This window comes from Phascolarctos cinereus, unplaced genomic scaffold, assembly GCF_003287225.1.
Source record: "Phascolarctos cinereus isolate Bilbo 61053 unplaced genomic scaffold, phaCin_HiC Scaffold_5;HRSCAF=322, whole genome shotgun sequence".
NCBI lineage: Eukaryota > Metazoa > Chordata > Mammalia > Diprotodontia > Phascolarctidae > Phascolarctos > Phascolarctos cinereus.
In genome coordinates this window covers 152,216,872-152,241,465 of record NW_027555958.1, presented here as the reverse complement: position 1 = coordinate 152,241,465, position 24,594 = coordinate 152,216,872, and the positions used below count along the sequence as shown (strand labels likewise).

Below are 24,594 nucleotides of genomic sequence, written 5' to 3'. Positions count from 1 at the left end.
AAAAGGAGGAGTGAGACCAAAAGGATGGTAGGCAAGGTCTAATTTTATTTTTGAGCATTACAAGCTTATATAGGGCAAAGCGGGGAGGGGCAAAAGAGGAAAATAGGCCTCCGGGACTTTCCAGGGGCGGTGTGGCAACATCTTGCGGTCAGCCCTGACAGGAACACGTTATGGTACGGTTTGTCCCGGAAAAGCTGCTTGGGTGTGTGGTAGGGGTTAGGGGCCCACTACCAGGTGCTGGCCTCCATGTCCCCTTTTTATTTAAAATAGCAGGTGAGAGGCCTGTCTTAGGCTATGAGGTCGGCCTCCATGTTCAAAGCGCATTAGTGGCAGTGGTCCCTGTCTTAGGCTAAGCGAGGGGACCCACACGTAACCCATCATGGCCTCACTCTATTCCCGTCATGGGGAAGCAACTGCAGCCGCGCTGATCTTTTTTGACATGGGACCTCAATATTCCCGTCATGGGCTCTCTCACAGCTGCCAGGTTACTTTTATCCTTAAGATTTCTCCACCACCGCGAGCAGCGAGATTCCGGTTGCACGAGCTTCGAGAACTGGAGACCCTCTTCCATGGTATCAGTAGGATCTTCTGACGAAGCAAGTTGGTGGTAATGGATATTGACGGTGTTTTTAAGAGAAGCCTCAATCTGCGTCTTAATGAAAGAGGTTAGTCTGGTAAAGGCCCAGGTCCAAAAGAAAAAGTAGGAGGAGACCAATTAAAGGTCCAAGAAGAGGGAGGAGGTATGGGAGGACTCCATTCAAGCCACTCCAGAGGGGATTTTCAAAAAGTTTTTGCGTCTTTAATCAGATCCTCTTGCAGTTTTTTGATTTTATCCCGCACTATCCCAGATTTATTTGCATAGAAGCAACATTTTTCTTGTAGGGCTAAGCAAATTCCCCCTTGTTCTGCTGTGAGTAAATCTAGGCCCCTCCTATTCTGAAGAACGACTCCCGCCAGGGAGTCAATTTGGTCTTGAAGGTCATTTATCGTCCCCGAGAGGGTTTGCACATCATTAAAAATTGATGGGATAGTTTTGTATATGAATCAACAGCAACTCCTATGCCGGCAGAGCCGGTAGCGAGTGCCCCTGTAATCCCAAGGCCAACAAGGAGGGGGATAAATGCAACAGCCCTCTTGGGTCTTCCAGTAATATAATCAAAACTGGGCAGTGGGACAGGCTCATCTCCCGGAATGATGTCGATATCAGGGAGGATTGAAATTTGTGTGCAGAGTCCTGTCCAATTCTGGGGGAGCAGAGTAGGCCATATTTCCCCCACAGGCGAAAAGTTGTCCCGGCAGGGGACAGAGAGGTTCCTGTGAGGTATAGTTTTTGACTTCAGAGCAATTAGCAAAGGTAGCAACCAACATCAATATCAGCAGTGGAATTCTGAAATGGGGCTTGGATACAAGGAGAGGGGCGGAGACCAACAGGTTGTACCTTAAAAGGTGGACTAAGTGTGCAATTTGTGGATGTGGAGCCATTTTTGGACATCAAAGCTATGGGCATAGGTGTGCCAAGGGCCATACACAGCCAGCAATCGGCAGCCAAATCAGGGTTAGAGTAATTAAGGGCCTTAAGTGTTGCTTCAAGGATTTCTGAAGTTTGGACATCTAGGTCCGTTCCCCGGGGTTTGGGCAGTGCAAGTGGATGGTAATGGATGGGGGGATACATACTCTTAATTATTTCATTTATTCGTTCCCTAACCTCATGTTCCCTAATTTGGTCTGTAGGGCCACCCCCATCAGAGATATGGACAGGTGCATGAAGGGGCCAACAGACATTTTTTCCAATATTTTCTTTGACAGGAAGCCTGAGCATACTTATTGGTACTTCCACGTAGGCTTGGCTAGTATATGCGCCCAGTCCCCTCCTGTGGAGCCACCATATTCTCTTTCCTGTATTGTAGTAAGATAGACTGTTCCTGAGCTGCCACTGCACTGCTGGGTAGAACTATAGCATGTGGAGTGCAAGGCCTCAAGGTAGTTGCAATCACTGGGGCAAGGCCCGGGCTGGCCACCATTCGGAGGGATAACTCGGGGCTTCCTTACGCATTCCCACTTGGGTTTGGAGACGCCCGTGATAGAATGACGGTAGGCGAGGTAGGCTGTCTTTTCCCCGCAGTCCACTTCTTGCGTGTAGGTGGCGGGACGGACAGTGAACGTGCCCCCGCCGCAGTCACAAGGGCTTCCAAAGAGGGCACGGCTGAGCGCTACTGGGTCAGGAGATTGAAAACCACCGTGGCTCCCACGGAACAGGAGGAAAATTACGAGGATCGTCATTTTCTGTAAAACAGAGAAAGAAAACAGAGGTGTCTCAGGGGGGTGTGGTTCCCTGGACGGCATTATGAGTTTCTGGCTTGTCCATCAACCTAATCAGCCTTTCAGGCAACCATCTAGCATTTTGGCACTTTGAGTCATAAATACAAGCATGGCCTTTGCCCCAGATTAACACAGGATCAGGGCCCTGCCATTTGCCAAGCAGGGGATCTTTCCATTTTGCCTGAGCGTAGGTTTGGGCCGTAGTGGAATGCCAAAGGCGGTCTGCGGCACTCTTTGCCGCAGTGTCCAGAGTGAGAAAATTTAAAACAAAAAGAGCGTGATTGAGCAATGTTTTGGCATTGCCAGCTCTGGGATAAAGAACTTCCCTCCCTGATTGTAATTTCAGGATCATGTTTTTCAGTGTCTGATGGGCCCTTTCCACAATTCCTTGCCCTTGAGGATTATAGGGTATACCAGTAACATGCTTAATATGCAACTGTGTACAAAAAGATCTGAAAGAAGAACTGGTATAACCAGGGCCATTATCTGTCTTAAGAATTTTGGGCTGCGGGAGGACCGCCAAGGCACTAAGGAGGTGATTAATGACATGTTTGGTGGCCTCTCCAGGTTGCAGGGTGGCAAAAATGAAGCCACTGAAGGTATCAATGGACACATGAACATATTTAAGCCGACCAAAAGGGGGATAGTGAGTGACATCCATTTGCCAAAGTTCCCCGGGGATAAGACCTCGGGGATTGATGCCATTATGAGGTTCAGGAAGGAGGGTCAGGCAACCAGGGCACTGTTTCACAATCTGTCTGGCTTGTTCCCGGGTTATAGGGAACTTGAGACGAAGCGTATGGGCATTCAGGTGATGCAGCTTGTGGGCTTGTGTGGCAGCCTCAACAGGGGAGGCAGACAGAGCAAGCAGAATGCGACGAGTTACTTGATCAACCTGATCATTCCCTTCAGAAAGAGGACCGGGGAGGTCGGAATGGGCACGAATATGACCAATGAAAAAGGGGTGATCGCGGGAGAGAATTAGAAGCTGAAGAGTGGCAAAAAGAGGAGACGCATTAGTGGAGGGACGGATATACGGGACGGTTTCCAATAGAGGGACTGACTGTGCAATATAGGAACTATCAGTATAAACATTGAGGGGGCCCGAGACAGATTCAAAAACCTTAATGACCGCTGCGAGCTCTACCAGCTGCGCGGAGGTGAAAGGGGTGTCAAAAGAGGTGACCTGTCCATCAACACTAAAGGCTGCCTTCCCTGTGGCGGAGCCATCAGTGAACGCCAAATGGGCGCTCTCTATGGGCTCCGCTTTGGTGATCCTTGGGAAGACCACGGGTGTTTTCTGAAAGAACTGAATGAGCTTATCTGAGGGATAATGATTGTCTATAGCTCCCATATAGGAAATGCAATTAACTGCCCAATCATCATCATTCTGAAGCAGCCATTGAATCTGCGAAGCAGTGTAGGGGCAAACAATATGATCTGGTTCTCGACCAAAAAGTCGAAGGGCTGCCTCTCGGCCGAGGCGCAGGAGCCCTGCCGTTAAATGCGGGTAGGAAGAAAGGATCTTTGTAGGTGTGGCTGGCATATGAATCCAGAATAACGGATGTCCTGCCATAATCCAGTGGGAAAAAGTGGTGGAAAAAATTAAGAACCAAAGAGGTTTTTGAGGAGCGTAATAGCCAATATGTTGTTCATGAATGGCTTGCTCAATTAAGGCAAGGGCCTTACGGGCCTCCGGCGTGAGAGAGCGGGGTGAATTTGGATCGGAGTCTCCTTTAAGAATATCAAACAAGGGTCGCAGTTCCCCTGTAGTGATCTTAAGATATGGCCGAAGCCAATTCAATTCTCCCAGTAATTTTTGGAAATCATTAAGGGAGCAAAGGTGACTCACTCGTAGGCGAACCTTCTGGGAGAGAATGCGATTCGTCAAGAGTTCAAATCCCAAGAAGCTGGGGGGGGCAGGTTTGCACTTTATCAGGGGAAATATTAAGGCCCCGATATTCCAACGCCTTAATGAGCTCCTGTGATACCTGAGTCAATTCCTCATTATTTGGTCCTGCAAGGAGGATATCGTCCATATAATGGATAATATAAAGCTTGGGATACTGCAAGCGGAAAGGATCAATTGTTTGGGCAACATATTTTTGGCACAGCGTAGGGCTATTAGCCATGCCTTGTGGCAAAACTTTCCACTGAAAGCGCGGAGAAGGGCCCACACAATTGGTAATAGGAACACTAAAAGCGAAGCACAATCGGAAGGGTGGAGGGGAATGGAAAAGAAGCAATCCTTAAGATCAATTGTAATCTTAGAAAAATCTTGCGGTATGGCTACAGGGGAGGGGAGCCCAGGTTGAAGGGCCCCCATAGGAATCATAGTTTTATTGACGGCCCGTAAATCATGTAAGAGTCGCCATTTACCTGATCTTTTTTGGATAACAAAAATGGGCGTGTTCCACGGGGATGTAGATGGTTCTATGTGACCTGCAGCTAGTTGCTCCTGCACTAAAGCAAGCGCTGCCTCCAGTTTTTTCTTGGGTAAGGGCCACTGGTCTACCCAGACGGGTAGGTCATTTCTCCACGAGATCCTATCTGCCTGGAGTGCAGGAGGACCCGTGGCCCTCACGAAAAATGGTTCTGATTATCTGGGCTCTCACAACCAAGGCCTGCTCGTTTTTCTCCCTTCAGCAACAATGGGGACAGTTGCCCTTGACCTTTCTTGCCTAATCCTTGCCCTGGGAGAAATCCCTGGGAGAGCATTTGACGGGTCACAACGGTATTTGGGCTGCACATAATTACCCCATCTGTGAAAGAATGTCCCTTCCCATAAGTTGACAGGTAAGCCGGGGATCACAAAAGGCCGAACAGTCCCTTTATTTCCTTCTTTGTCTTGCCAAGGCAGCCATTGAGAGCTCTGTAGGGTATTGTGGGATTGACCTATGCCCTGCAAGTGTGTCATGGATGGTTGAAGGGGCCACGAAGATGGCCAACTGTCTTTTGAATAACAGTCGAGTCAGCTCCTGAATCTAATATTCCTTCAAAAAGCCTGCCTTGAATAAAAAGCGTAAGCATGGGGCGGTCTTGGGAAATGGCCTGGACCCAATAGATGTCTGAGGAACCAGGCTTGGAGTGGCCTCTAACAGTGGCGAGAGCAGGGTATGGAGTTGTAGGGGGAGCGGGAGAGCCTGCGCAAGGCGTTGTCCCTGACGGACAGTGAGGGGCCCTTTCAGGGTTGAGGCAAGTATCTGAATTTCCCCCGTGTAATCACTATCCACAATGGAGGGGTGAATCATGAGGCCATTAATAGTAGCGGAGGCACGACCAAGGATGAAAAAATAGAAGGGGGCGGGGGGCCAAAGATGCCTGTAGGAATAATATGGACGCCACCCTCGGGGTCAATACTGAGGTGGAGGCGGCACACAAGTCCACCCCTGCGCTTCCTGCGGTGGCTCTGAAGAGTGGGGTGTGGACAGGCTGATCCCCGAGGCCCGAACAAAGGGAGTCGACTGGGGGGCCCGGGGCTGGCCCCTCCGACCGTTTCCCTGTAAAGGGTGGCCATGAACGTCTGTAGTTGAGCGGCAGGTATTTGCCCAGTGTTTCCCCTTCCTACACCGAGGGCAGAGGGTGGAGGGTTGGGAAGCCTTATTGCTGATTGGAGCGGAGGGAGTGTCAGGGGCACTAGGGCACTGTCGGGCAAAATGGCCAGGTTGACCACACCGGAAGCATGCCTTTTGGGAGTCCCCGGTTTGGAGAGCTGCCCCTATGGCCAGATGTACGGCCTGGGACATTTTGGTAGTGAAGGGATCTACATCTCTGCACATACGTATCATTTCCTCTAATGTTTTATCTCTCCACTTCCCGCGTAAGGCGGACCGACAGGCATTGTTGGCATTTTCATATGCTAAGCGTCTCACAAGCTGATCATTAGACGCTTCTTGTCCTAAGGTTCGTTCAGTTGCTTCCAAGAGCCTACTAACGTACTCAGCAAAATCTTCCTGAGTTCCTTGCACGATCTTATTAAGCGGAGCAAGGGGGGATCCAGAAGTGGGCAAGGCACGCCAAGCGAATGCAGCATTGGCGGTTTGCGCCAAGAGGCCTATTGGGAGGCAGCGTTGTTGGCCTCCTCTGCGTATTTCCCTTGGCCACTCAACTTTTCATAAGTCCACTTTAAAGCGGGGGAGCCAGGGGATTTTTGGTTGGCTGTAGCCATGGATTGGCAGCGATCAAAAAAATCTGCCTTCCATGTCAAGAACTGCCCCCTTGAAAGGACTGCCTGTACTACGCGAAGCCATTCTGCCGGCAAGAGATATCCTCCGCGGGACATAGCTTCAAGAGCTGAGAGGGTAAACGGGGCGTTGGGACCATAGGACTTGACGGCGGCGTTAAGATCCTTAATCCCTTTGAAATGCAACTTCCTATATTCTAACCGCTGTCCTTCCTTTTTTCCAATTGCCCGTTCCTCTTCTTCTGTTTTCCTACCATCCTGTCCCTCCCCCTCTCCCTCGTCCTCTCTTCCTCTTCTCCTCACTTCTTCATCTCCTCCTTCACTGGCAGAAACTTCCTTGGGGTCGTTGTGCGAGGACTCAGGCTGACGAGACCGGGTCATAACAGGGAATATCATGGGCTGCGCCTTTTTAGATTTTTTATCTCTAGCACTGGCTCTGATCTTTTTCAGGGGTTTCTGATGTAACTGAGACCTATTGGGGGAGAAAATGACAGAATTCTGGAGGGAGTGTTGCAGGGAACTCAGCTCCGAAGAGAGTTGTGCATATTGCTTTTGTAGATCTAAGACTTCTCGGAGCTCCTTAACTTGAGTGGAGAGTTGACTTCTGGCGGATGTGAGGGCTGAGGAAGTGGGAATGGGGGGCAGAAGCGCAGGAGCGCAAGTTTGGGATATGTAGGGAGGGGGTAGGTACTGGGAAGTAATGGGCCAATCCGGGTTATTATATCGGGCGGCTTCTTCCTCCAGTTCCGCCTCGTCCCCGGGGTCTAGAGTATCAGGGTCAGGATCTCCTAAAGGAGGAGTTTTGTGTTTTGCAATTATAGGAAACGTTAAGGGCTCAGTGACCGGGACCGTCTCCACAGGGAGGGGAGGATAAAGGGGCTTTGGAGGTTCCGGCGGAATGGTAATGACCACGGAAGGGGGTCTAGGGGGACTTTTTCCCACTGATTCTAATGACTTTGTAGAGGCGGTTCGTGATAAAGGGCGCTGTAGCGACTTAACAGAAGCTGCCCGCGACAAGGGGCGTAAACAAAACTCTGCCACCGAAAGGAGTTGGCGCTTGCCTGGGTCCCCAGGGGCAGATTCCACTATGTCTCTGATGATACCCCAGTAAGAAAAGCCGAGGGAGGGACCGCCTCTGGCCCCTCAGTTTGCAATTTTCTATTGAGGTCTCTCCCTACCTTCTGCCACTTTCCCGGATGAATATCTGGGCCAGTAACCATAAACCAAGGGCAGACCTCATCTACAAAAAGAAAGAATTTCAAAAGGTCCTTTTTCTTAACTTTAACTCCTCTCTCCTTAAGGGCATGCTTAAGGTCTTGGATGAAGACCTGCTCCTTAGAAAGGTTGGAACCCATGATTAGAATGAGGCGGACGAAAACTCAACTTACCAAAACGCAGGGGCTCTTCATGAGCGATGAGAAGGAGGGGGTCGCGACGAATCGTCTCTCAATGCTGGTCCGCCTGACAGAAGTCCGGACCTCGAGCCCCACGTTGGGCGCCACTTGCCCCGACCTGCAGGGCCAGTATACGTGGGGGGTCGAGGAGGACCCTGGCTGAAGGGAATGGGTGAAAAGGAGGAGTGAGACCAAAAGGATGGTAGGCAAGGTCTAATTTTATTTTTGAGCATTACAAGCTTATATAGGGCAAAGCGGGGAGGGGCAAAAGAGGAAAATAGGCCTCTGGGACTTTCCAGGGGCGGTGTGGCAACATCTTGCGGTCAGCCCTGACAGGAACATGTTATGGTACGGTTTGTCCCGGAACAAGCTGCTTGGGGTGTGGTGATCTCACGGGGTTAGGGGCCCACTACCAGGTGCTGGCCTCCAACAATATACAATACTGTATCATATACTATACTCTATATACTTTACGCTACCAACTACTATATACAATGCTATATATACTATATATACTATACTATATTGTACACATGTACAGTGCTATACACCCATTATTCTCTATATAATTACCAACTATACTATATACAATGCTATACATATACTATAAATACTATATGATATACAAACTATATATATAATACTATGCTATATTCAATGCGATATAGTGTGTGTGTGTATATACACAGAGTACACAGAAGGTCATTTCAAAAGGAAGCCACTGGAGAGGGGTAATGGCAGAGGGAGGACATGTGAGGAAGGAGGAACAATTAGGAAAAACCTCCAAAAGGTTGGATTTGAGTCTAGAAGGAAGCCTGGAAAGCCAGTGCATGGAGGTGAGGAGGGAGTGTCATTCAGGGAATGGAGATCAGTAATTGAAAACTCATGGAGTCCTGAAATGGAGTGTTATTCAAGGAACAGAAAGAAGTAGAAGGGAATAACGGAATGATCATACTGATTACTTTAGCCCACACTGATGTCCTCCTTCTCTGAACTATACTTATGTAGACTACCATACAGTTTAGCTCTATGCAGTTCTCTAAACATTTTGAGGTGGTATTTTTATTTCTCTGATTATTATTGCAAGCTGTTCAGAGTCAAAGACAAACATCCTCTAGCGTGTGTGAAGGCCTTCAAACTTATTGATTGCATAACTATCAGTAAAAATGTGGGGGCAGTCCCCCCATATATATGTATATAAATTTATAAATTATATATATGTACCACCAATATAATAAATACATTATAAAACATCCACAAAAGATAAATTTGAAAGGATGAGGTAAGGATGAAATAAGCAATATTTTTTATTTTATGGTACACAATATTTCTTTAGCCAAAATATTATTATCAATAATTATCTTTAAAGAAAGCAATGTGATTGAGTAGTTATAATTAAATAATTATGAATTATATTAAAAAATTTGTTGTATTGCTTTATGATATGGCAAAATTTGAAGGCCTAAGTTATTATATTACTTGCTTCAAATTTGTCATAGCTGAAATGGGAAGAATTTACAGATAAAAAATTTCCACAAACTACAAAATACCATTTTTAAAGGCAATAGAGGCAGCTGGTGGCATATGGATAGGTAAGAGTCCTGGGCCTGGAGTCAAGAAGACCCAAGTAAAACTCTAGCCTCAGACATTAGTTGTGTGATTCTAGAAGAAGTCATTTAACCTCTATTTCCTCAAATGTAAAATTGGGGTGATAATAATAGTACCTATCTCCCAAGGTGGTTGTGATGATTAAATGAGACATTTGTAAAATGCTTAGCATGGTGCCTGGCACATAGTAGGCACTATATAAATGCTTATTCCCTTCCCCTTCCCCTTGCCCCCCAGCAGAATGATTGGTAGGCAAAAACTTATTATTACTTTAACTCTTCATCTCATTACATTGAAAAGATTTACTTCCTAACACCACCCCCCAAACATCATAACTTTAAAAAATGCCCTTAGTTTCTGGATGTGCTACATCTCCAAAGAAAGCTTTTCAGAATCTCCCAATAGTTAGTGCTGGGGCTCTAGCCTCCCACCAAAGGACATAAAAGTACTTTGTATTTATTTTGTGGGTAGCTAGGTGGCACAGTGGATAGAGCTCTGCTCCTGGCATCAGGAAATGCAAATCTGGCCTCAGACACTTACTACCTGGGTGACCCGAGGCAAGTCACTTAATCCTATTTGCTTCAGTTTTCTCTTCTGTAAAATGAGCTGGAGAAGGAAATGGCCAACCATTTCACTGTCTTCGACAAAAAAACCAACAACAACAACAAAAAAACACACCAAAAAAGAAAAAACCCAACAAAAGCCCAAATAGGATCACGAAGAGTGGGAAATGACTGAATTGAAAATTTGTTTTTTATATACAACCAACAGATGATGCTGTTTATTTAGCTGGGTTTGGCTGTATAAGTGAGGGAGAAAACCCACTCCTTTAATAAAATGTGGGGATTTACCTCAGCATATGACTACTTTTTCCTGAATTCATCTATTGGGTAGGCATTCCCTTGGTCCATGCTCCTCATTCCAGGGACCAAAAACATCCCTGAAATGCCTAAAACTCCAAGCCACCTGGAATTGGCTTATGCATAATTCAATAACCTAGAGGTGAATGACCCTAAGTCATGTAGTTCATCTATCTCGGCTATTTAGGAGCTAATAAAAGCTGTTAATAAAATCAAAACCATAAGATTCTTTCTCAATTGGCTTATACCTCTCCCTCCCCTCCAGTCAAGGGGTAGGAGAGAAGGAAGAAAAAAAAATGCCTTTGCCTGCTACTTCTGATGTTCAGACAAACTTTGTCCTCTCTTTCTAGCCCTTCACCGGCTCCTCCCTTGCAACCCTTCTGTTTCCATTTCTCTCCTTATGCAATTAATTAACAGGCATGAGTCACAAAGAAATTGTGATCAATCATAGTTTTATATGAAACAAATGAGGAGTTAGAAAGCTTAAGGAAACAGTGCCTTCCAGCTGCACACATAAAAGGGTCAGGGGGAGGCGAGTTAAACCTTTAGAGGTCCTTTCAATGATCTCAAAGGAATGACAGGACAGCCACCAGCCTCAGTCCACAGCAGTCACCCCCAACAGGGTTATTTTTCTAACCAGCAGAGAAGCCTTCCAAATGCCCAGGCTCCAGTCTCTGAGCTCACAATGTATTGCAAAATCCCTGTAGGGGTTTTTCTCTATCTCTCCAACCAACCACTCCTTTCCCCAAACTCGGTGCTCTACAAAACCCAATTGTTAACTGAACTTCATGCTCACCTCCTCTGTTCAGTCTCCTCACAACCCAGTCTGCACAAACTCCTGCAAAAATCCCTTTCCCAAGGATAGGGAGAACACAGTGCTGTCGTCAGGAACTATGATTCCCTGAATTCCCAACACTTACAGCTTTTCTCTGCCCACAAGGAAAGTCTGAATAACTAGTTACATTCTTATTTCACATTTACTTATCTCTGTATGTGTTGTTTTTCCCTCTGGAAAATATAAGCTTCCTGAGGACAGGTATTATTTTGCTTCTGTCTTTGTAGCCACGATGCCTAGCACCTTATCCTTTGGTCCTTAATAAATTCCCTTGAACACCCCCTTTCTCCATTAGCATAGCCCTTACCTGTATTCCCATGTATTGAGAAAGAAGTGACTGCAAATGTCTATACAAAACAGTTCTATGAAGTATCACAATGATAAGGTCGAATAAACAAAAAACACAGCTTAGGCTGAACTCTGGTTGAAAATTTGTTTCTTAAATTTTTTTATTTGCTACCCACCACTGTTAATGACTATTCCACTACTATTCCTTACGTTCTAAATACACCTCTTCAGTTCCCAATTGTGGCCATCTGATATATGGACTCAATGATTGCCATCTGCATATTAAATATTAGTAAATCTCGATTTATTTCTCATTTTTAAAAAGATTATATATGTGTGTGTATACATATATATATATATATGCATTTTTTCTAATATTTTCTTTCTATAACCTAATGAATCGACTGTCTTAATTAAATAGCCTACTTTGGAAACCATTGCCCTAGGCAACTAGGTGGCGAAATGGATAGTGCCTGGCCTGGAGTCAAAAAGACTTACCTTCCTGAGTTCAAATCTGTCCTCAAACACTTACTAGCTGTGTGACCTTGGGCAAGTGACTTAACCCTGTTGGCCTCAGTTTCCTTATCTGTAAAATGAGCTGGAGAAAGAAATGGCAAAACACTGTAGTACCTCTGCCAAGAATAACCCAAATGAGGTTGGTCACGACAAGTTGAACATGACTGAAATGATTAAACAACAAAAAAGTTTAATAAAAATCAACTACTATAACAAGGAGACTTAAAAAACCTAGAAACAACCTTGGCCAGCATATATTTGATCCCTTTGCCAAGAGGAAAGATCTGGAAGCTAAGGGCAATAGCAGTTTAAACCATAAACTCATTTGGTAGACCTTATAAACAATCAACAAATATTTATTAAGCACCTACTATGTGCCAGGTGGCAGCTGGGTGGTACAATGGGTAGTGCACTGGGCTTGGAATCAGGAAGATTCACCTTCACGAGTTCAAATCTGGCCTCAGCACTTACTAGCTGTATGACTCTGAGCAAGTCATTGAGTCCTGTTTACCTCAGTTTCCTCATCTGTAAAATGAGCCGGAGAAAGAAATGGCAAACCACTCTAGTATCTTGCCAAGAAAACCCCAAATGACATAACTGAACAACAATGTGCCAGGGACTGTGTGAGGTGCTGGGGAATGTACACAGCATGAAACAATCCCTACTTGCAATGAACTTATGTCCTAACGAGGAGACAACGAATCCATGGACAAAGATACATAGCATGAATGTAAAGTTAAATGCATATGTACATACATATATGTATTTACACATACATATACACAAAGTAGTTCAATACAAGTTAATTTGAGCGGGAGGACACTAGCAGTTGGATGGAGAAGGGACAGTATAGGTCAGGAAAGGTTTTATGCAGAAGATGAGCTGAATTCCAGAGACCACAGAGAAACAGTGGGAGAGAGGCTAGATTGGGATGTGGGTGGGGTCAAGTTGAGGGAGATGATGTCAAGAGAACATCAGCAGGGGACTGGGAACAGTTTTCTCTTAACTGGTTGGTGATTAATTATGACAGCAATAGAGACAGAAACAGGAAAAGCCATAATAGTAGATGGCATATGGGCAGGGAAGTTCACAGTCTCCATGGGGAATTGAAGAGAGCTGTGCTAGGTCTGGGTCAGGGGTGGGGAACCTGCAGCCTTGAGGCCACATGTGGCCCTCTAGGTCCTCAAGTGTGGCCCTTTGACTGAATCCAAACTTTACAGAACAAATCCCTTTAATAAAAGGATTTGTTCTGTAAAACTTGGACTCAGTCAAAAGGCTGCACCCAAAGACTCTGAAGCTATAGATTCCCACTCATGGTCTGATTCTTTTACCTTTGTGGCTGGGGGAGGAGAATGAGGCATTGGGGGACAGTGGGCAGAGGGTGCTAATCAGCAGTCAGATCTGGGTCAGGGTTTGGTTTGGGGTATATTGGGTACAGATAGATGTTCCTGGATCCCTTGAGAAGCAGTGGAGAGAAAATTTTAAAAAAAAATTTTTTTAAGCCTGGCAATCGACCCAAATAAGCAAAGTCATCATGAGGGCATGTGAGGATGAAACTGGAGGAAAACAGATGAAAAATGGGAAAGATCTATAAAGTTTTTTCTAACACACTTTTCCTACCATTTAGAACAGTGGAGCCACACATTTCATCTCTAACAATAACATCCTACTGTGTTATATAAGGAAACAGAAACAGCACTGAAAAAAACAAAGATGGGGAAAGCAGCTGGACCAGACCATACAGAGCAGATCTATGGTGCAGGTGGCACAACCTGAAGGCCCTGAGAGCTTGATTCTCAAAGTATATAAAAAAAAGAAGAAAAAACACCAAAGGCTGAAGGGAGAGAGGAGAAAGGAAAGGGAATAAGCATTTGTTAACAAATATTTATTAAGCTAAATGTTATCTCCTCTTACAACAACCTGGGGAGGTAGGTGCTATTATTATTTCCATTCTATCGTTGAGGAAACTGAGGCAGTCAGATTAAATGACTTGCCCAGGATCATATAGTAAGGGTCTGAGGCTGGATTTAAACTCAGGTCTTGCTGGCTCTAGGCATAGTATTCTATCCACTTTGCCATCTACCTGCTTCTTGGACCTTAATGTTGCCCAAAAGGGGGTAGAGAAAATATCAGTAATTATTAACCCATGTGCTTACTTTCAGATTTATACAAAAATTTTATAATCATAATCTACATTAATCTACATATATCGAGGGCATCCTTGGTGAAGGTATTATTAGATGGGAAGATGCAAGCTTTCACAAGTGGTATTTCACAGTAAGTCACATCTTTATGATCACACAATACACAAGTGTGTAGCGAATACAAGATTCCACTGTGCTTACTGGTTGCTCGTTATTTTTTAAAAAGGTATTTGCTTTTTGAGAATCCAATAGCTTTTTGAAGGCTCTCCTCCAATAAGGTGTCTCTCAAATCTAATACTTGTGGCACTACCCAGATGGTGTGATTGGTGAGATGCAGGGGAGGCAGAGGTCACTGTGGCTGATTTGAAAGGAGAGATGCAGAGCCTGAAGGAGGAGTATTGGCAAAGAACTCTTGAGATTAGGGGAGGATTAATGTTGATTAGGCCGAGCCAGCCTGCTCATCCCCCTCATGCTGTTTGCCTGTGGAAGGGACTCTGTTATTTGGGACAATGCTACCTCCTTGTGGAGAAACCCAACAGAATTTGTTCCAGTACTGAGGAGAAAAAGGGATTGCTTAATACATAGATCTAATCTCAGGTAAGGAAGACTCCTGAGGAGGAGCTGAGCAAAGGTGAAACTGAGGATTGCACCAGGAAAATGAAAATGCTTCTGGCAATTCGGGCAGCCTGCTTATTCATGACAGCATTAGCAGTGTCTAAGACCCAGCAGATGCCCTGTGGTTTCTGCATTTTTCAGCACAGTCTGAGTGACCCAACTGATCTAAGTGGAAGTACTTGAAAAATGAACTTGCTGGGTTTTACCCTTCTTGCTGCTCAGGGGGTTGAAGTGGGCACTGACTGGGCATGGATGGGGGAAAGCCCTCACTGAGTTATGGGATATCAATATGGTATTGCTTCTTTTATCGTTTGTTTAAAACTTTGTAGAAACCATGACCTTGGTAAAAAGGGCTTCGGTGAGACATAGCACAACAATATAGGATGGGAGGGGCTAGTAAGTGAGGAGCTAGTGTCTAATGATTTGATTGGTAGAAGGACACATTCTAAATACAGCTGTCATAACTGCAGGTGCAGCCCATGTAGGGGATGGAGCTAATGGGTGAATGACAAGCTGCTGCCTGAGGAGGCCAGATTGTGTCCCATGGAGTCGAGCAGTCATTATACATGTGTATGCCAGAACCACATAAAATTCCTTGAGATGTGTCAGCTAATCGACAAGCATTTACTGTGTGCCAGGCTCTACATAAGGTGCTGGCTGACAATGAGGACAAATTTACTTGGCAACCCTCTGATCATTAATTTCAAGAAAGGATAAAATGGGGATATGGGAGGTCCGTGCACAGTCACTGAGTTGATTGTATCAAGCCCTACAATATTAGAGAACCTCCTAAATGGGATTCCTCATCACTCAAAAAAAAGTTTGGCGTAACTATCTACACAGGAAAAACCAAGCACATGAAGAATGCCTATTCCTCAAACTATGATATCTGGTTGAACTGACAACACAGAACTCATTCATCAGTGCCTATAGCTTTGACAGACACTGCATGTAGAAAACGAGCTAGGGCAAGAAATGAATAGAGGGAGGAGAGCAGTCTGGGTTGGCTCTGGGAAACTGCCAATTTCTTTTAATTACTCCAAGTTTCTCTTTAGAACAAAGGCCTATTTTTTTTTTAATACCAAAAGTCTTCTGGTAATGTATGGCTTTGAGTCACTGAATACCAGAATCCCCAAAATAATGACATTGAAGATCTCAAAAAAAAAAAAAGCAATGGAGAGATATCTATGAGTTATGAACAGCTTGTAACATATTACACTTGAGGAATTATGCAAAAGTGGTATAAAAGATATAATCAGATAAATGTATGACTGGAAAATACAATAGGCCATGGGTGGGGAACCTGCAGCCTTGAGCCATATGTGGCCTTCTAGATCCATAAGTGTGACCTTTTGACTGAATCCAAATTTTATAGAACAAATATGGATTTATGGTAGAATTTGGATTCAGTCAAAAGGCCGCACTTAAGTATCTAGAAGGCCACATGTGGCCTCAAGGCTGAAGGCTCCCCACCCCTGCAACAGTATAATCATGTATCAAGAGTGGGGGACAGTCAATGAATAAATTATTTTACTGGTACCCAAGTAATAGCAAGAGAAAATAAGGGAAGATTTCAATCACTTTGGGTAGAACCTGAGTGGTGAATTTATGGGAGGGCATGGACAATTGTTGCATTAAAAGAGCGGGCATTCAACGAGCATTAAGCACATGCTATGCGTCACACTGTGCTAGGTGCTGAGGATACAAAGAAAAACAAAATCAAACAGTCCCTGCCCTCAAGGAGCTTATATTTTACTGAAGGGAACATCTATATCCATTGTAGTAACGGAAGGAGCTGGTTAAAGAGATGGACACATATTAAGTGCTTAGTAAATATTGTAAAACTGACTCATTCACCACTAAACTATGCTTCTGTTCTGCCCTTAACCTATCTTTCTTGTGAGGACTTGAGAAGTATCATCAGCCACCAGAAGGAAGCCCAGTCCCCCTACCTTATAACGCTTTGAAGGTTCTAGCACTCAGCACAGTGTCTTGTATGTAGCAACCTGTTAATAAATGTTTGTTGAGCTCAATTAAAATGAACTGAATCAAATGGTTTGGTATCATGAAATTATTTCTTAATGGTAATTTGACTATTCACAGAAGGAATCACAGACCTGACTATTGCATCCAAATGAGGCACAAAACATAAAATCATACTATGCATAATGAAATACTAGATATGTTTGATTTAAAAAGAAAAAAACCTCAAAATACGTAAAAGCTAATGTAGCTTCCACATGATTTTTATACTGACAGAATCCCTTGTTAAACATTATAAATTATCTCTGGACAGAATCAGAGTCATATACTTTAAATGTAATAAAGATGTACATATTATCAAGAACCTTTTAGATAAATATAGTGCCATATGTTTTTCCTGCAGGAGCTGGTTTGAGGCAGTTAATCCTTTTAGAGGTTATTATGTTAGATTGTCCCAGTTATGTCAAAGGATGAAGTTGGGGGCTTCTTCATTTGTACATATATTGTTGAACATTTAATTTTACATTCTCAGTCTAGTGCATAATGAAAAATGTCTGTCCACTGAACTTGGAGCAGTAAATATAAACTGTATTTTTGGCAGTTGAAAAATCTGAAATAGATTAATGACACTGCTCTGGTTCTCAGTAACATCCTTTCTGGAAAACAAGGTTGCAATTCTCTTCCTCTCTTCTCTCACTTCTGCCTTACTACTTTAACCCAAAAGTAAGTCATTTGTTTTTTAAAAGAAAATTATTATTAGCTACTAAAATAAATTACATATTTGGCAAATATGGACTACTTTGGAATGAGAGAATAGCTTTTCTTAGAGAAAGCTGAGGTGCTGGGAAATTAAGTATCTGTACTTGACTTGAATATTTAAAAAAGGCAATGTGAGCAGTAACTTGGCTGTAATTTTGTGCTTTTAAGTCGAAATTTCAAAGACAGGTGATTTTACCAACATAGGCATTCAGGATGTATGGGGTGTCTAGGGAGGACTAGTGCCTCTGGTATGAGGACTTGCCAAGCCCTTTTCAGGTCTGCTCATCTTCCTTTCGGGTCCACCTGTCACCCAACTCTCACCTGTGGCTCCGAGAGGCTGTGTAATCACAGTGGCCACACCCCAATAAAATGACCTTGGCAGATGGGCTAAACAAGGTGGAGGGTAACTAACAGGCCTCAAACCTGTCAGAGAATTAGGGGAATGTCTACCCCAAGCATGTGAAGTCTTCCCCTGGTGGAACGGGCAGATGAGAACAATTTGTTCCAAGGGTCATGAAGGTGGCCAAAGCAGGCCCTGTGGAGTGCTTAGAGCTTGGTCAGACATCAAAGACACCAATGTGTATCCCGGGCCCTTGCCAGTCATCCTGACTTTTGTCTTGCCACTGGACTTTAATGACTCTGGAAGAGAGTTGATGACTTTGAGCAACTCTGCTTCACTTAAATCCAATCACGCAAAAGTTAAGAAATCACCCCACGATGTCATTGGTACTTTCTGAAAACAAAAGACAATGACAGATTGAATTCTCTCTCTGACTTATTAGATGATCTATGAGAATTGCTGGGGCTAAAAAATTGGTTACAACCAACCAGGTGATGAACAGATAGAGAGCTTTAAACTTGGCTAGAGTTGGTCCTTGGACAAGGGGTATAGGGTCCATCAGCGAGACCATACTTGAATGTCTTTCTAGCTTGGAGAATCAGCCAGAACTTTCATTCTGTCAACTTAGGTTTAAGAAGCAAATATTATCTGAAACAGAATGAGGTATTACAAGAGATCTTAGTGGAGATTTGACTATATATCTATTCATTTTTATACCTTCTTTAAGAAAGTCGCAACTCCCTGATTGCCTCACCAAAAAGCAAAATAAACCAAACACCAAAAAAAGTTAAAAAAAGGAAACTCACAACTCTTATTTTGTTAACAGTATTAATAACTGGTGACGGTAACTAGAACTAGTGTTTTCTTTGCCTTAGTTTATTCCACAAATAAAGTCAACCATGCTATTGTACTATGGAGTATCATAATGGTTCATAGACCTTCAGTTTCTTCAGAATCTAAGATAAACCTGAGCTCAAAAGCAATTTTTCTCTAAACTTTGGCCCAGAGATTGAAAACCCTTTTATTTAGAAGAGCTAACCTGCAAAGGCAGAAGGCAAAGCAGGTGCAAGACTTTGAGCTTATTTCTCTGCCTACAAAGAAACGCAAAACTTCTCAGTACCTCCTTACTGAAGAAGAGGGCAAAGGAGCACCTTCAACCTGGGCTTCATTATGGTCTATACTTTGATGGACTCTCCATGCAGCACCGGCCTCACTTTTGCTGCCGCCCCTGGAGTACCTGGCATTCCCAAATATCCAGATGGGGATGGAGCTAAAGTTGCTGGCACAGTCTACTTTATCTTGATCCTGACAGACACCTGTGGCTTGGTGGCACAAGCAACTCAAATGAAACTGTTTTTTCAAAGTTACTAGTGATCTCTTAAATACCAGATCTGATGACCTTTCTTTTCAATCCTCATTTTTCTCTTAGCAGCTTTTGATACTACTGACTATTCTCTCTTCCTGGATACTTAATCCCTCTTGTCTGTTGCTAAAAATGATGCAAGTAACATCTATAAAAACTCTCATACCTGAAAACTGGGAAAAATTCCTCTAATAAGGAATTCAATTTTTACAATAATTTTTTTTGCATATTAGTCATGAACAAGTATGCACCATTACGATCATCAACAAACATTTATTAGGCATTCAGCTATTGTGTGCACTTAGGGCAATGGAAACATGAGGGCTGTCACATTTAAAGGCTGAGTAATATCATTCAAATAAGACTGTAAATCAGGGACTAATTTTATCCTCTGAATTCTGTCTGAAAAAGGTATCTTTGTGTGGTCTTTTCAGTTGTGAACTGGAACAATTTGATAGCCTGAGAGGTACAATTTAAACAATCAAGGCTTCTGGGGTTAGTGAGCATTCATGATGGGAAAAAGGAGTGTACTCTATATAAATATATTCCTATGTAGCAGGTAGCTATCACTCCTTTATCATTTCTTCAGCCTTGAGGCAGGATTCATGAGTTGTTTTCAGTCATGACTGACTCTTTGTAACACCATTTGGAGTTTTCTTGGCAGAGATACTAGACAGTAGTTTGCCATTATGTTCTGCAGCTCATTTTATAGATGAAGAAACTGAGGCAAACAGGGTTAAGTGACTTGCCCAAGGTCACATAGCTAGTACATGTCTGAGGTTGGATTTGAATTCAGGAAGATGAGACTTCCTGACTTCAGGTCAGGCCCTCTATCCACTGTGCCACTTGGCTGCCCTTAGGCGTTGACTGAGGGAGAATAAAGGTTATGACTCCCACAATGCCATGGGCTGAAGTTCCACAGGAGAAAACCTGTAACATTAGAAGGTACTGTGTGGGAGAATGGAAACTGAAAGGAGAAAAAGGCAAGCCACACTATGTGAGCAGTGAGGAGACAGCTAAGGATGTAGAAATGGTGAGTGCTAGATAAGGGCTGTTGGCTCGGTGCTTGAGCTAAAGCAGACTGTGAGAACTGTGGTACCCTGGCTGGCCTATGCAACCCAGCAATGGGCTAACAGACATAAACTGGGTAGAAAGAAACAGTTTTAAATCTACCCATACTGTATGGACTTCTTTATTGGCATTGCAAGTTTATCCCTTGTTACTGGAGTCTGGCCTGGCCTGAGCTATGTTTTTTAGAAATGAGTACATTAGTGTATTTCAACCTCTGTTTGCCTCAGTTTCCTCAACTGTAAAATGGGGATTATTATAGCACTTCTCTTCTAGGCTTGTTGTGAGGATCAATATGATAGTATCTATAAGGGGCTTAGCACATAGTAGGCCCTATATAGATGTTAGCTGCTAATACTATTACTATTATTATTAGCCTAAGAAAGGACGTGTAGTGTAGTGAGGAGCCCCAGAGTCTTGCCTCTGACACATATTGGCTGTGTGACTTTAGGAAGGTCCCCTAACCTTCCAGTGCCCAGGTGACTGTCTAAGGTTAACAACAGTGGAGTGGTTGTCAGTCTTCAATGATAGAGAGGTGTCCTCACTGGGATTTTCCCACAAGAATTTTTCCACAAGAATTCTCATGGGCCTGATTTAAAAAAATGTATGCTCAAAATGCTTAATCAGTTGCCTTGGTCACTAGCAGGTGAATTGACTTAAACAACATAGCAGTTGGCTAGATTCAGAGGTTCCCAAAGCTAAAACACAGAGACCCTTTGAGTGGGACCAAGAAACAAATCATATCTAGTTGTCTAATTATGAAGAAATATCCAAGAACCTAGTCTGAAAGTATAACACTGGTTATACTTTATGCTTTAAAATTAGCATGCAAAGATAATGTGATCTGATTATTTTAAAACTAATTTCTTACATGGGATGATTAGGAGAATTAGATACACCTGGACTGCATGCTAACAAAAGCCAAATACATCTCAAAGTATTTGAATTGTTATTATGAAATAATTCCTTGTTAGAATTACTGTTTTCCCCCCTGTGGAGTCATCTCTCTGAAATTATTTAAAAAGATAATGGGGAAATATATGATATACAGATATTCACTTTTACATAACTTTTTGAGAATACATAAAACAAGGTAAGCGATAATTACTGAACACTAAATTTATGCGATGCAGATTTTACAAACTATAGTCTAGGGGTACTGAGAGCTGAGAGGGCTGTTTGTGGGCTAAGCTGAATTTTTTTTTTTTTGCACTTAATAAGCCTGTGCTTTTTTTTTTTTTAAAACAATCTATCTTCCCATAGGTTCTGGCCTGCCTGCACACTGACAGTGGAAGAAAGAACTTTCAAATGAATTTTAATATCTTTAGGTCCTCCGCAAATATAATTCCCAAGTGAGGCAGCTGACAAAAAAACAAACAAAAAACAAAAAACCCAAAACTTTATCTAATGGCACCAGTGTCCTGGAGAACTGTAGTACTGATGACATAGGTCAAGTCAAATTTTGGTTAAAAAATCTTCAATCTAGTTCTCTTCTTGTCTGACCTAAAACATGGTATCAATCATAACATAGAAATTCTGTGTCAGAAATGTTGTCGCTAACAGAGCATAACAATAAAGACGATGGCATTCTGTTTGTTTAGTCCTCCGGTAACCATGGAGGAAGAGGTACAGTAGGTCAGTATAATTCCTTTTTGCTGTTATACCCTAATTATTTCCCCACACTGTGCACCCATTGAGATAAATGGAGTAATTTAATCTCTTCAAATGTTTTCTGTCATTCCACCTTTCTATACTTTTCAATTGTTTGAACTTTCCTGATACTTGCATTCAGAACGAGTTGGTTAGATAAGTTTTCCAGTAAGCATGTATTTACCTAATAGCATCCTAGGAATCTTGGAATTTGAGAATATTTTCATGTTTGGGGGCTGATTGCAGAAGGATGTGATGATATAAGCAGGGCCACTTTAAACTAAAGGCTTGACAGCATGTGATAATTACTTAGGGTGTATGGTGAAGATTTTCCTACGTTAGTTAACAAATGTTGAGAGCTTAGTTCAATTAGTAATTTGTTATATGTTACGTGGTCATAACTATGTGCTCTGTGGAGTTAAAAAAAGTGTCACTGTTCTTAAAGAGCTTACCATTTTAGGAAAATGGGATATACATATTAGCATGAAAGAGTCAATACTATCATTGCAAAAGGACTTTGTGTCCATTCTATTCAATGGCAAGAACAGATGACTGTACATAAGGTACTTAATAAAGCATTTAGCCAGGGGCTAAATCTTTGTAAATCATGGCAAAATGAAGGTCTGTGACAGTCACATGACAAAAAAATAAGTAAACATAAGCAATCTAATTTCTTTGGGTAAAGTTGACATAATTTAAGGACTCTTGGTCTAAGTGTGGGGTTTAGGGCTCAGTTCCCTGAATGAAATAAACAGGATTACAGGGATAGGCAGTTAATGATTGAATCTACCAAAGATCATATGCCAAGACCTGTTGCTTCCTACCAACTGTTGCTGCAGGGTTAGCAGGACAATGGCTTTTATGACAAAAAGGTAATACATACATCATGCCATATATCAAAAGTGTTACCTTCAGAACATGATGAAGACAGAAGAATTTTCTAATAGAATGCCCTAAGTTCCTCCTATTATGTAAGAAATGGGTTATAAATACAAGCCTTTGATTCCTCAGTGATTTCAATATAACTATTACCACTACAGATTTAAAATTTTCAGAGACTATCCATTTGGCAACACGGTTTTGGGGGGAAGCTTTTAAAACCGAATATTAAATCAGTAACTTTTCAGTAACTGCTTTGTACAGAGAATTAAGCTAGATATAATCTAAAGATTCAAGATGTTGCTGAAAAGTAGCAAACTTAAAGAATTCTTATTGGGGACAAATGATGGGTCCTTTGAGATGCTAGCCGAGTTTCTTTGTTTCTCAGCATTCCAAAATGATTTGCGGCTTATGTTTTGATGTGGTAAGTCAGTTAGCATCTATTGGGGTCAGTTGTTTAATCTGTAAAACGAAGGCATTAGATAAAGTGGTCTCTTAATATTTTTTCCAGGTCTAGATATAGTGATCCACGATTTCTTCTTTGTGGGTACTCCCTCCATCAGTAGATACTGTAAAATCATCACAACTCCTCAGTCTGTTCGTCTTTTCCACGTTTTCCCGCAAATCTGCCAAATAGGATCTATCACTTGTTCTAGTGTTGGTTGAGGAGAGGCAACAGTTTATCACTGGCTTATTATACTAATGACTATGATTCTTACTCATATAGAGAACCCAAGTTACCAAAGGACTAGCCTAATGGAACAATGTTAACTTTGTAATTTCTTTATAAGGAATATTTTGCGGTTAAAAATCTTCATCTAGGGGCAGCAAGGTGGTGCAGTGCATGGAGCACCGGCCCTGAAGTCAGGAGGACCTGAGTTCAAATCCAGCCTCAGACCAAACACAAACACACTTACTAGCTGTGTGACCCTGGGCAAAGTCACTTAACCCCAATTGCCTAAAAAAAAAAGTCTTCATCTACTCTGCCACATTTTAGTTTTTCTTTCATTTTTTAAATGAGCTATTAATATCTCTACCAGTTATCTGCTAATTAATAATGTATTACTTTTTGATTTAAACTTTTACTGAAATTCCTTGTCAATCAACTCTTCTCTTGTTAATGCCTTGTTTCTCCAATTAGCTAAGCTATTGGAAAGTGACTCAACATCTTTCTATCTTCCTCCTCTCCAGCCTAGTTAGTGAGGTCTAACACTCAATTATGTTTAACACTAAAAACTATCTCTAAATTGTCTAAGTATGATGAGAGGAATATTTTTGTTTTATTTTGTTTTTTAACCAGAAGAATATAACTGAGCTCTCTTTGACTAAAGAGTTAGTTTTAATTAAGCTTTAACTGGGCTACTGAGATCTCTGGGTGGGCACTCAGTAGTGATGATGATGAAGAAATTATAACGAGTGTAATATTCAATTCGGTTCAATTTAATAAGCATTTATTAAATGCCTACTATATGCCCAGGTACATAGGGATGCAAAGGCAGGGAAAAGACAGTCCTTGCCCTCAAGGAGCTTACGTTCTACCAAGGAGGAACATACATCAATATCATCTAGAGATAATACAAAAGGATACCAAACAAATACAAGCTTCTACCCCATGCCATCCCATGCCATCTCATGCCACCCCTAAGGCTTACCTAGGTGTCCCGATAGGCACCGCTACTTGTCTTCCCGCCTTCCTCCTTCCCGCTTCCCCGCTCCCGCCGAATCCGCGTACACGCATGCGTCAGGGCTGTCCGCGCATGCTCAGTTGCTTTGAGGCGCTCTAGAGGTCT

At 42.8% G+C, this 24,594-nt stretch overlaps 2 protein-coding genes across 6 annotated transcripts in view; one reads left to right on the top strand and one right to left on the bottom strand.

The window, feature by feature from the left end:
- Nucleotides 1-256: 256 nt before the first annotated feature.
- On the bottom strand, nucleotides 257-24,592 carry LOC144457560 (uncharacterized). Of its 5 annotated transcripts, none has more exons than XM_078155202.1 (4): nucleotides 24,457-24,553; nucleotides 7,891-8,055; nucleotides 2,050-2,283; nucleotides 257-652 (listed from the first exon to the last, which is right to left on the bottom strand). In XM_078155202.1, the coding sequence occupies exons 2-4, from the start codon at nucleotides 7,909-7,911 to the stop codon at nucleotides 386-388; spliced, it is 522 nt and encodes a 173-aa protein (XP_078011328.1). In that variant the 5' UTR covers nucleotides 7,912-8,055; nucleotides 24,457-24,553; the 3' UTR covers nucleotides 257-385. The 5 variants fall into 5 exon arrangements, with proteins under 5 accessions (XP_078011328.1, XP_078011329.1, XP_078011327.1 ...); XM_078155203.1 differs by lacking the exon at nucleotides 24,457-24,553 and adding an exon at nucleotides 16,715-16,768; XM_078155201.1 differs by lacking the exon at nucleotides 24,457-24,553 and having other exon boundaries at nucleotides 7,891-8,292.
- ARMC2 (armadillo repeat containing 2) overlaps nucleotides 21,878-24,594 on the top strand; it is a 172,890-nt gene continuing 170,173 nt past the window's right edge. The window contains exon 1 of the mRNA XM_021008212.2: nucleotides 21,878-21,910. The gene's annotated coding sequence lies outside the window, so the exon portion shown is untranslated. The remainder of the gene's footprint in view (nucleotides 21,911-24,594) is intronic.

What these genes read in the sequence shown, in the direction of transcription:
- LOC144457560 (XM_078155202.1), bottom strand. Translation starts at nt 7,911, where the DNA reads ATGAAGAGCCCCTGCGTTTTG. An exon ending in TGAAGAGCCCCTGCGTTTTG is followed by an intron (nt 2,284 to 7,890) that starts GTAAGTTGAGTT and finishes TCTGTTTTACAG; the next exon opens with AAAATGACGATCCTCGTAAT. An exon ending in CCAAACCCAAGTGGGAATGC is followed by an intron (nt 653 to 2,049) that starts GTAAGGAAGCCC and finishes TCTTTCATTAAG; the next exon opens with ACGCAGATTGAGGCTTCTCT.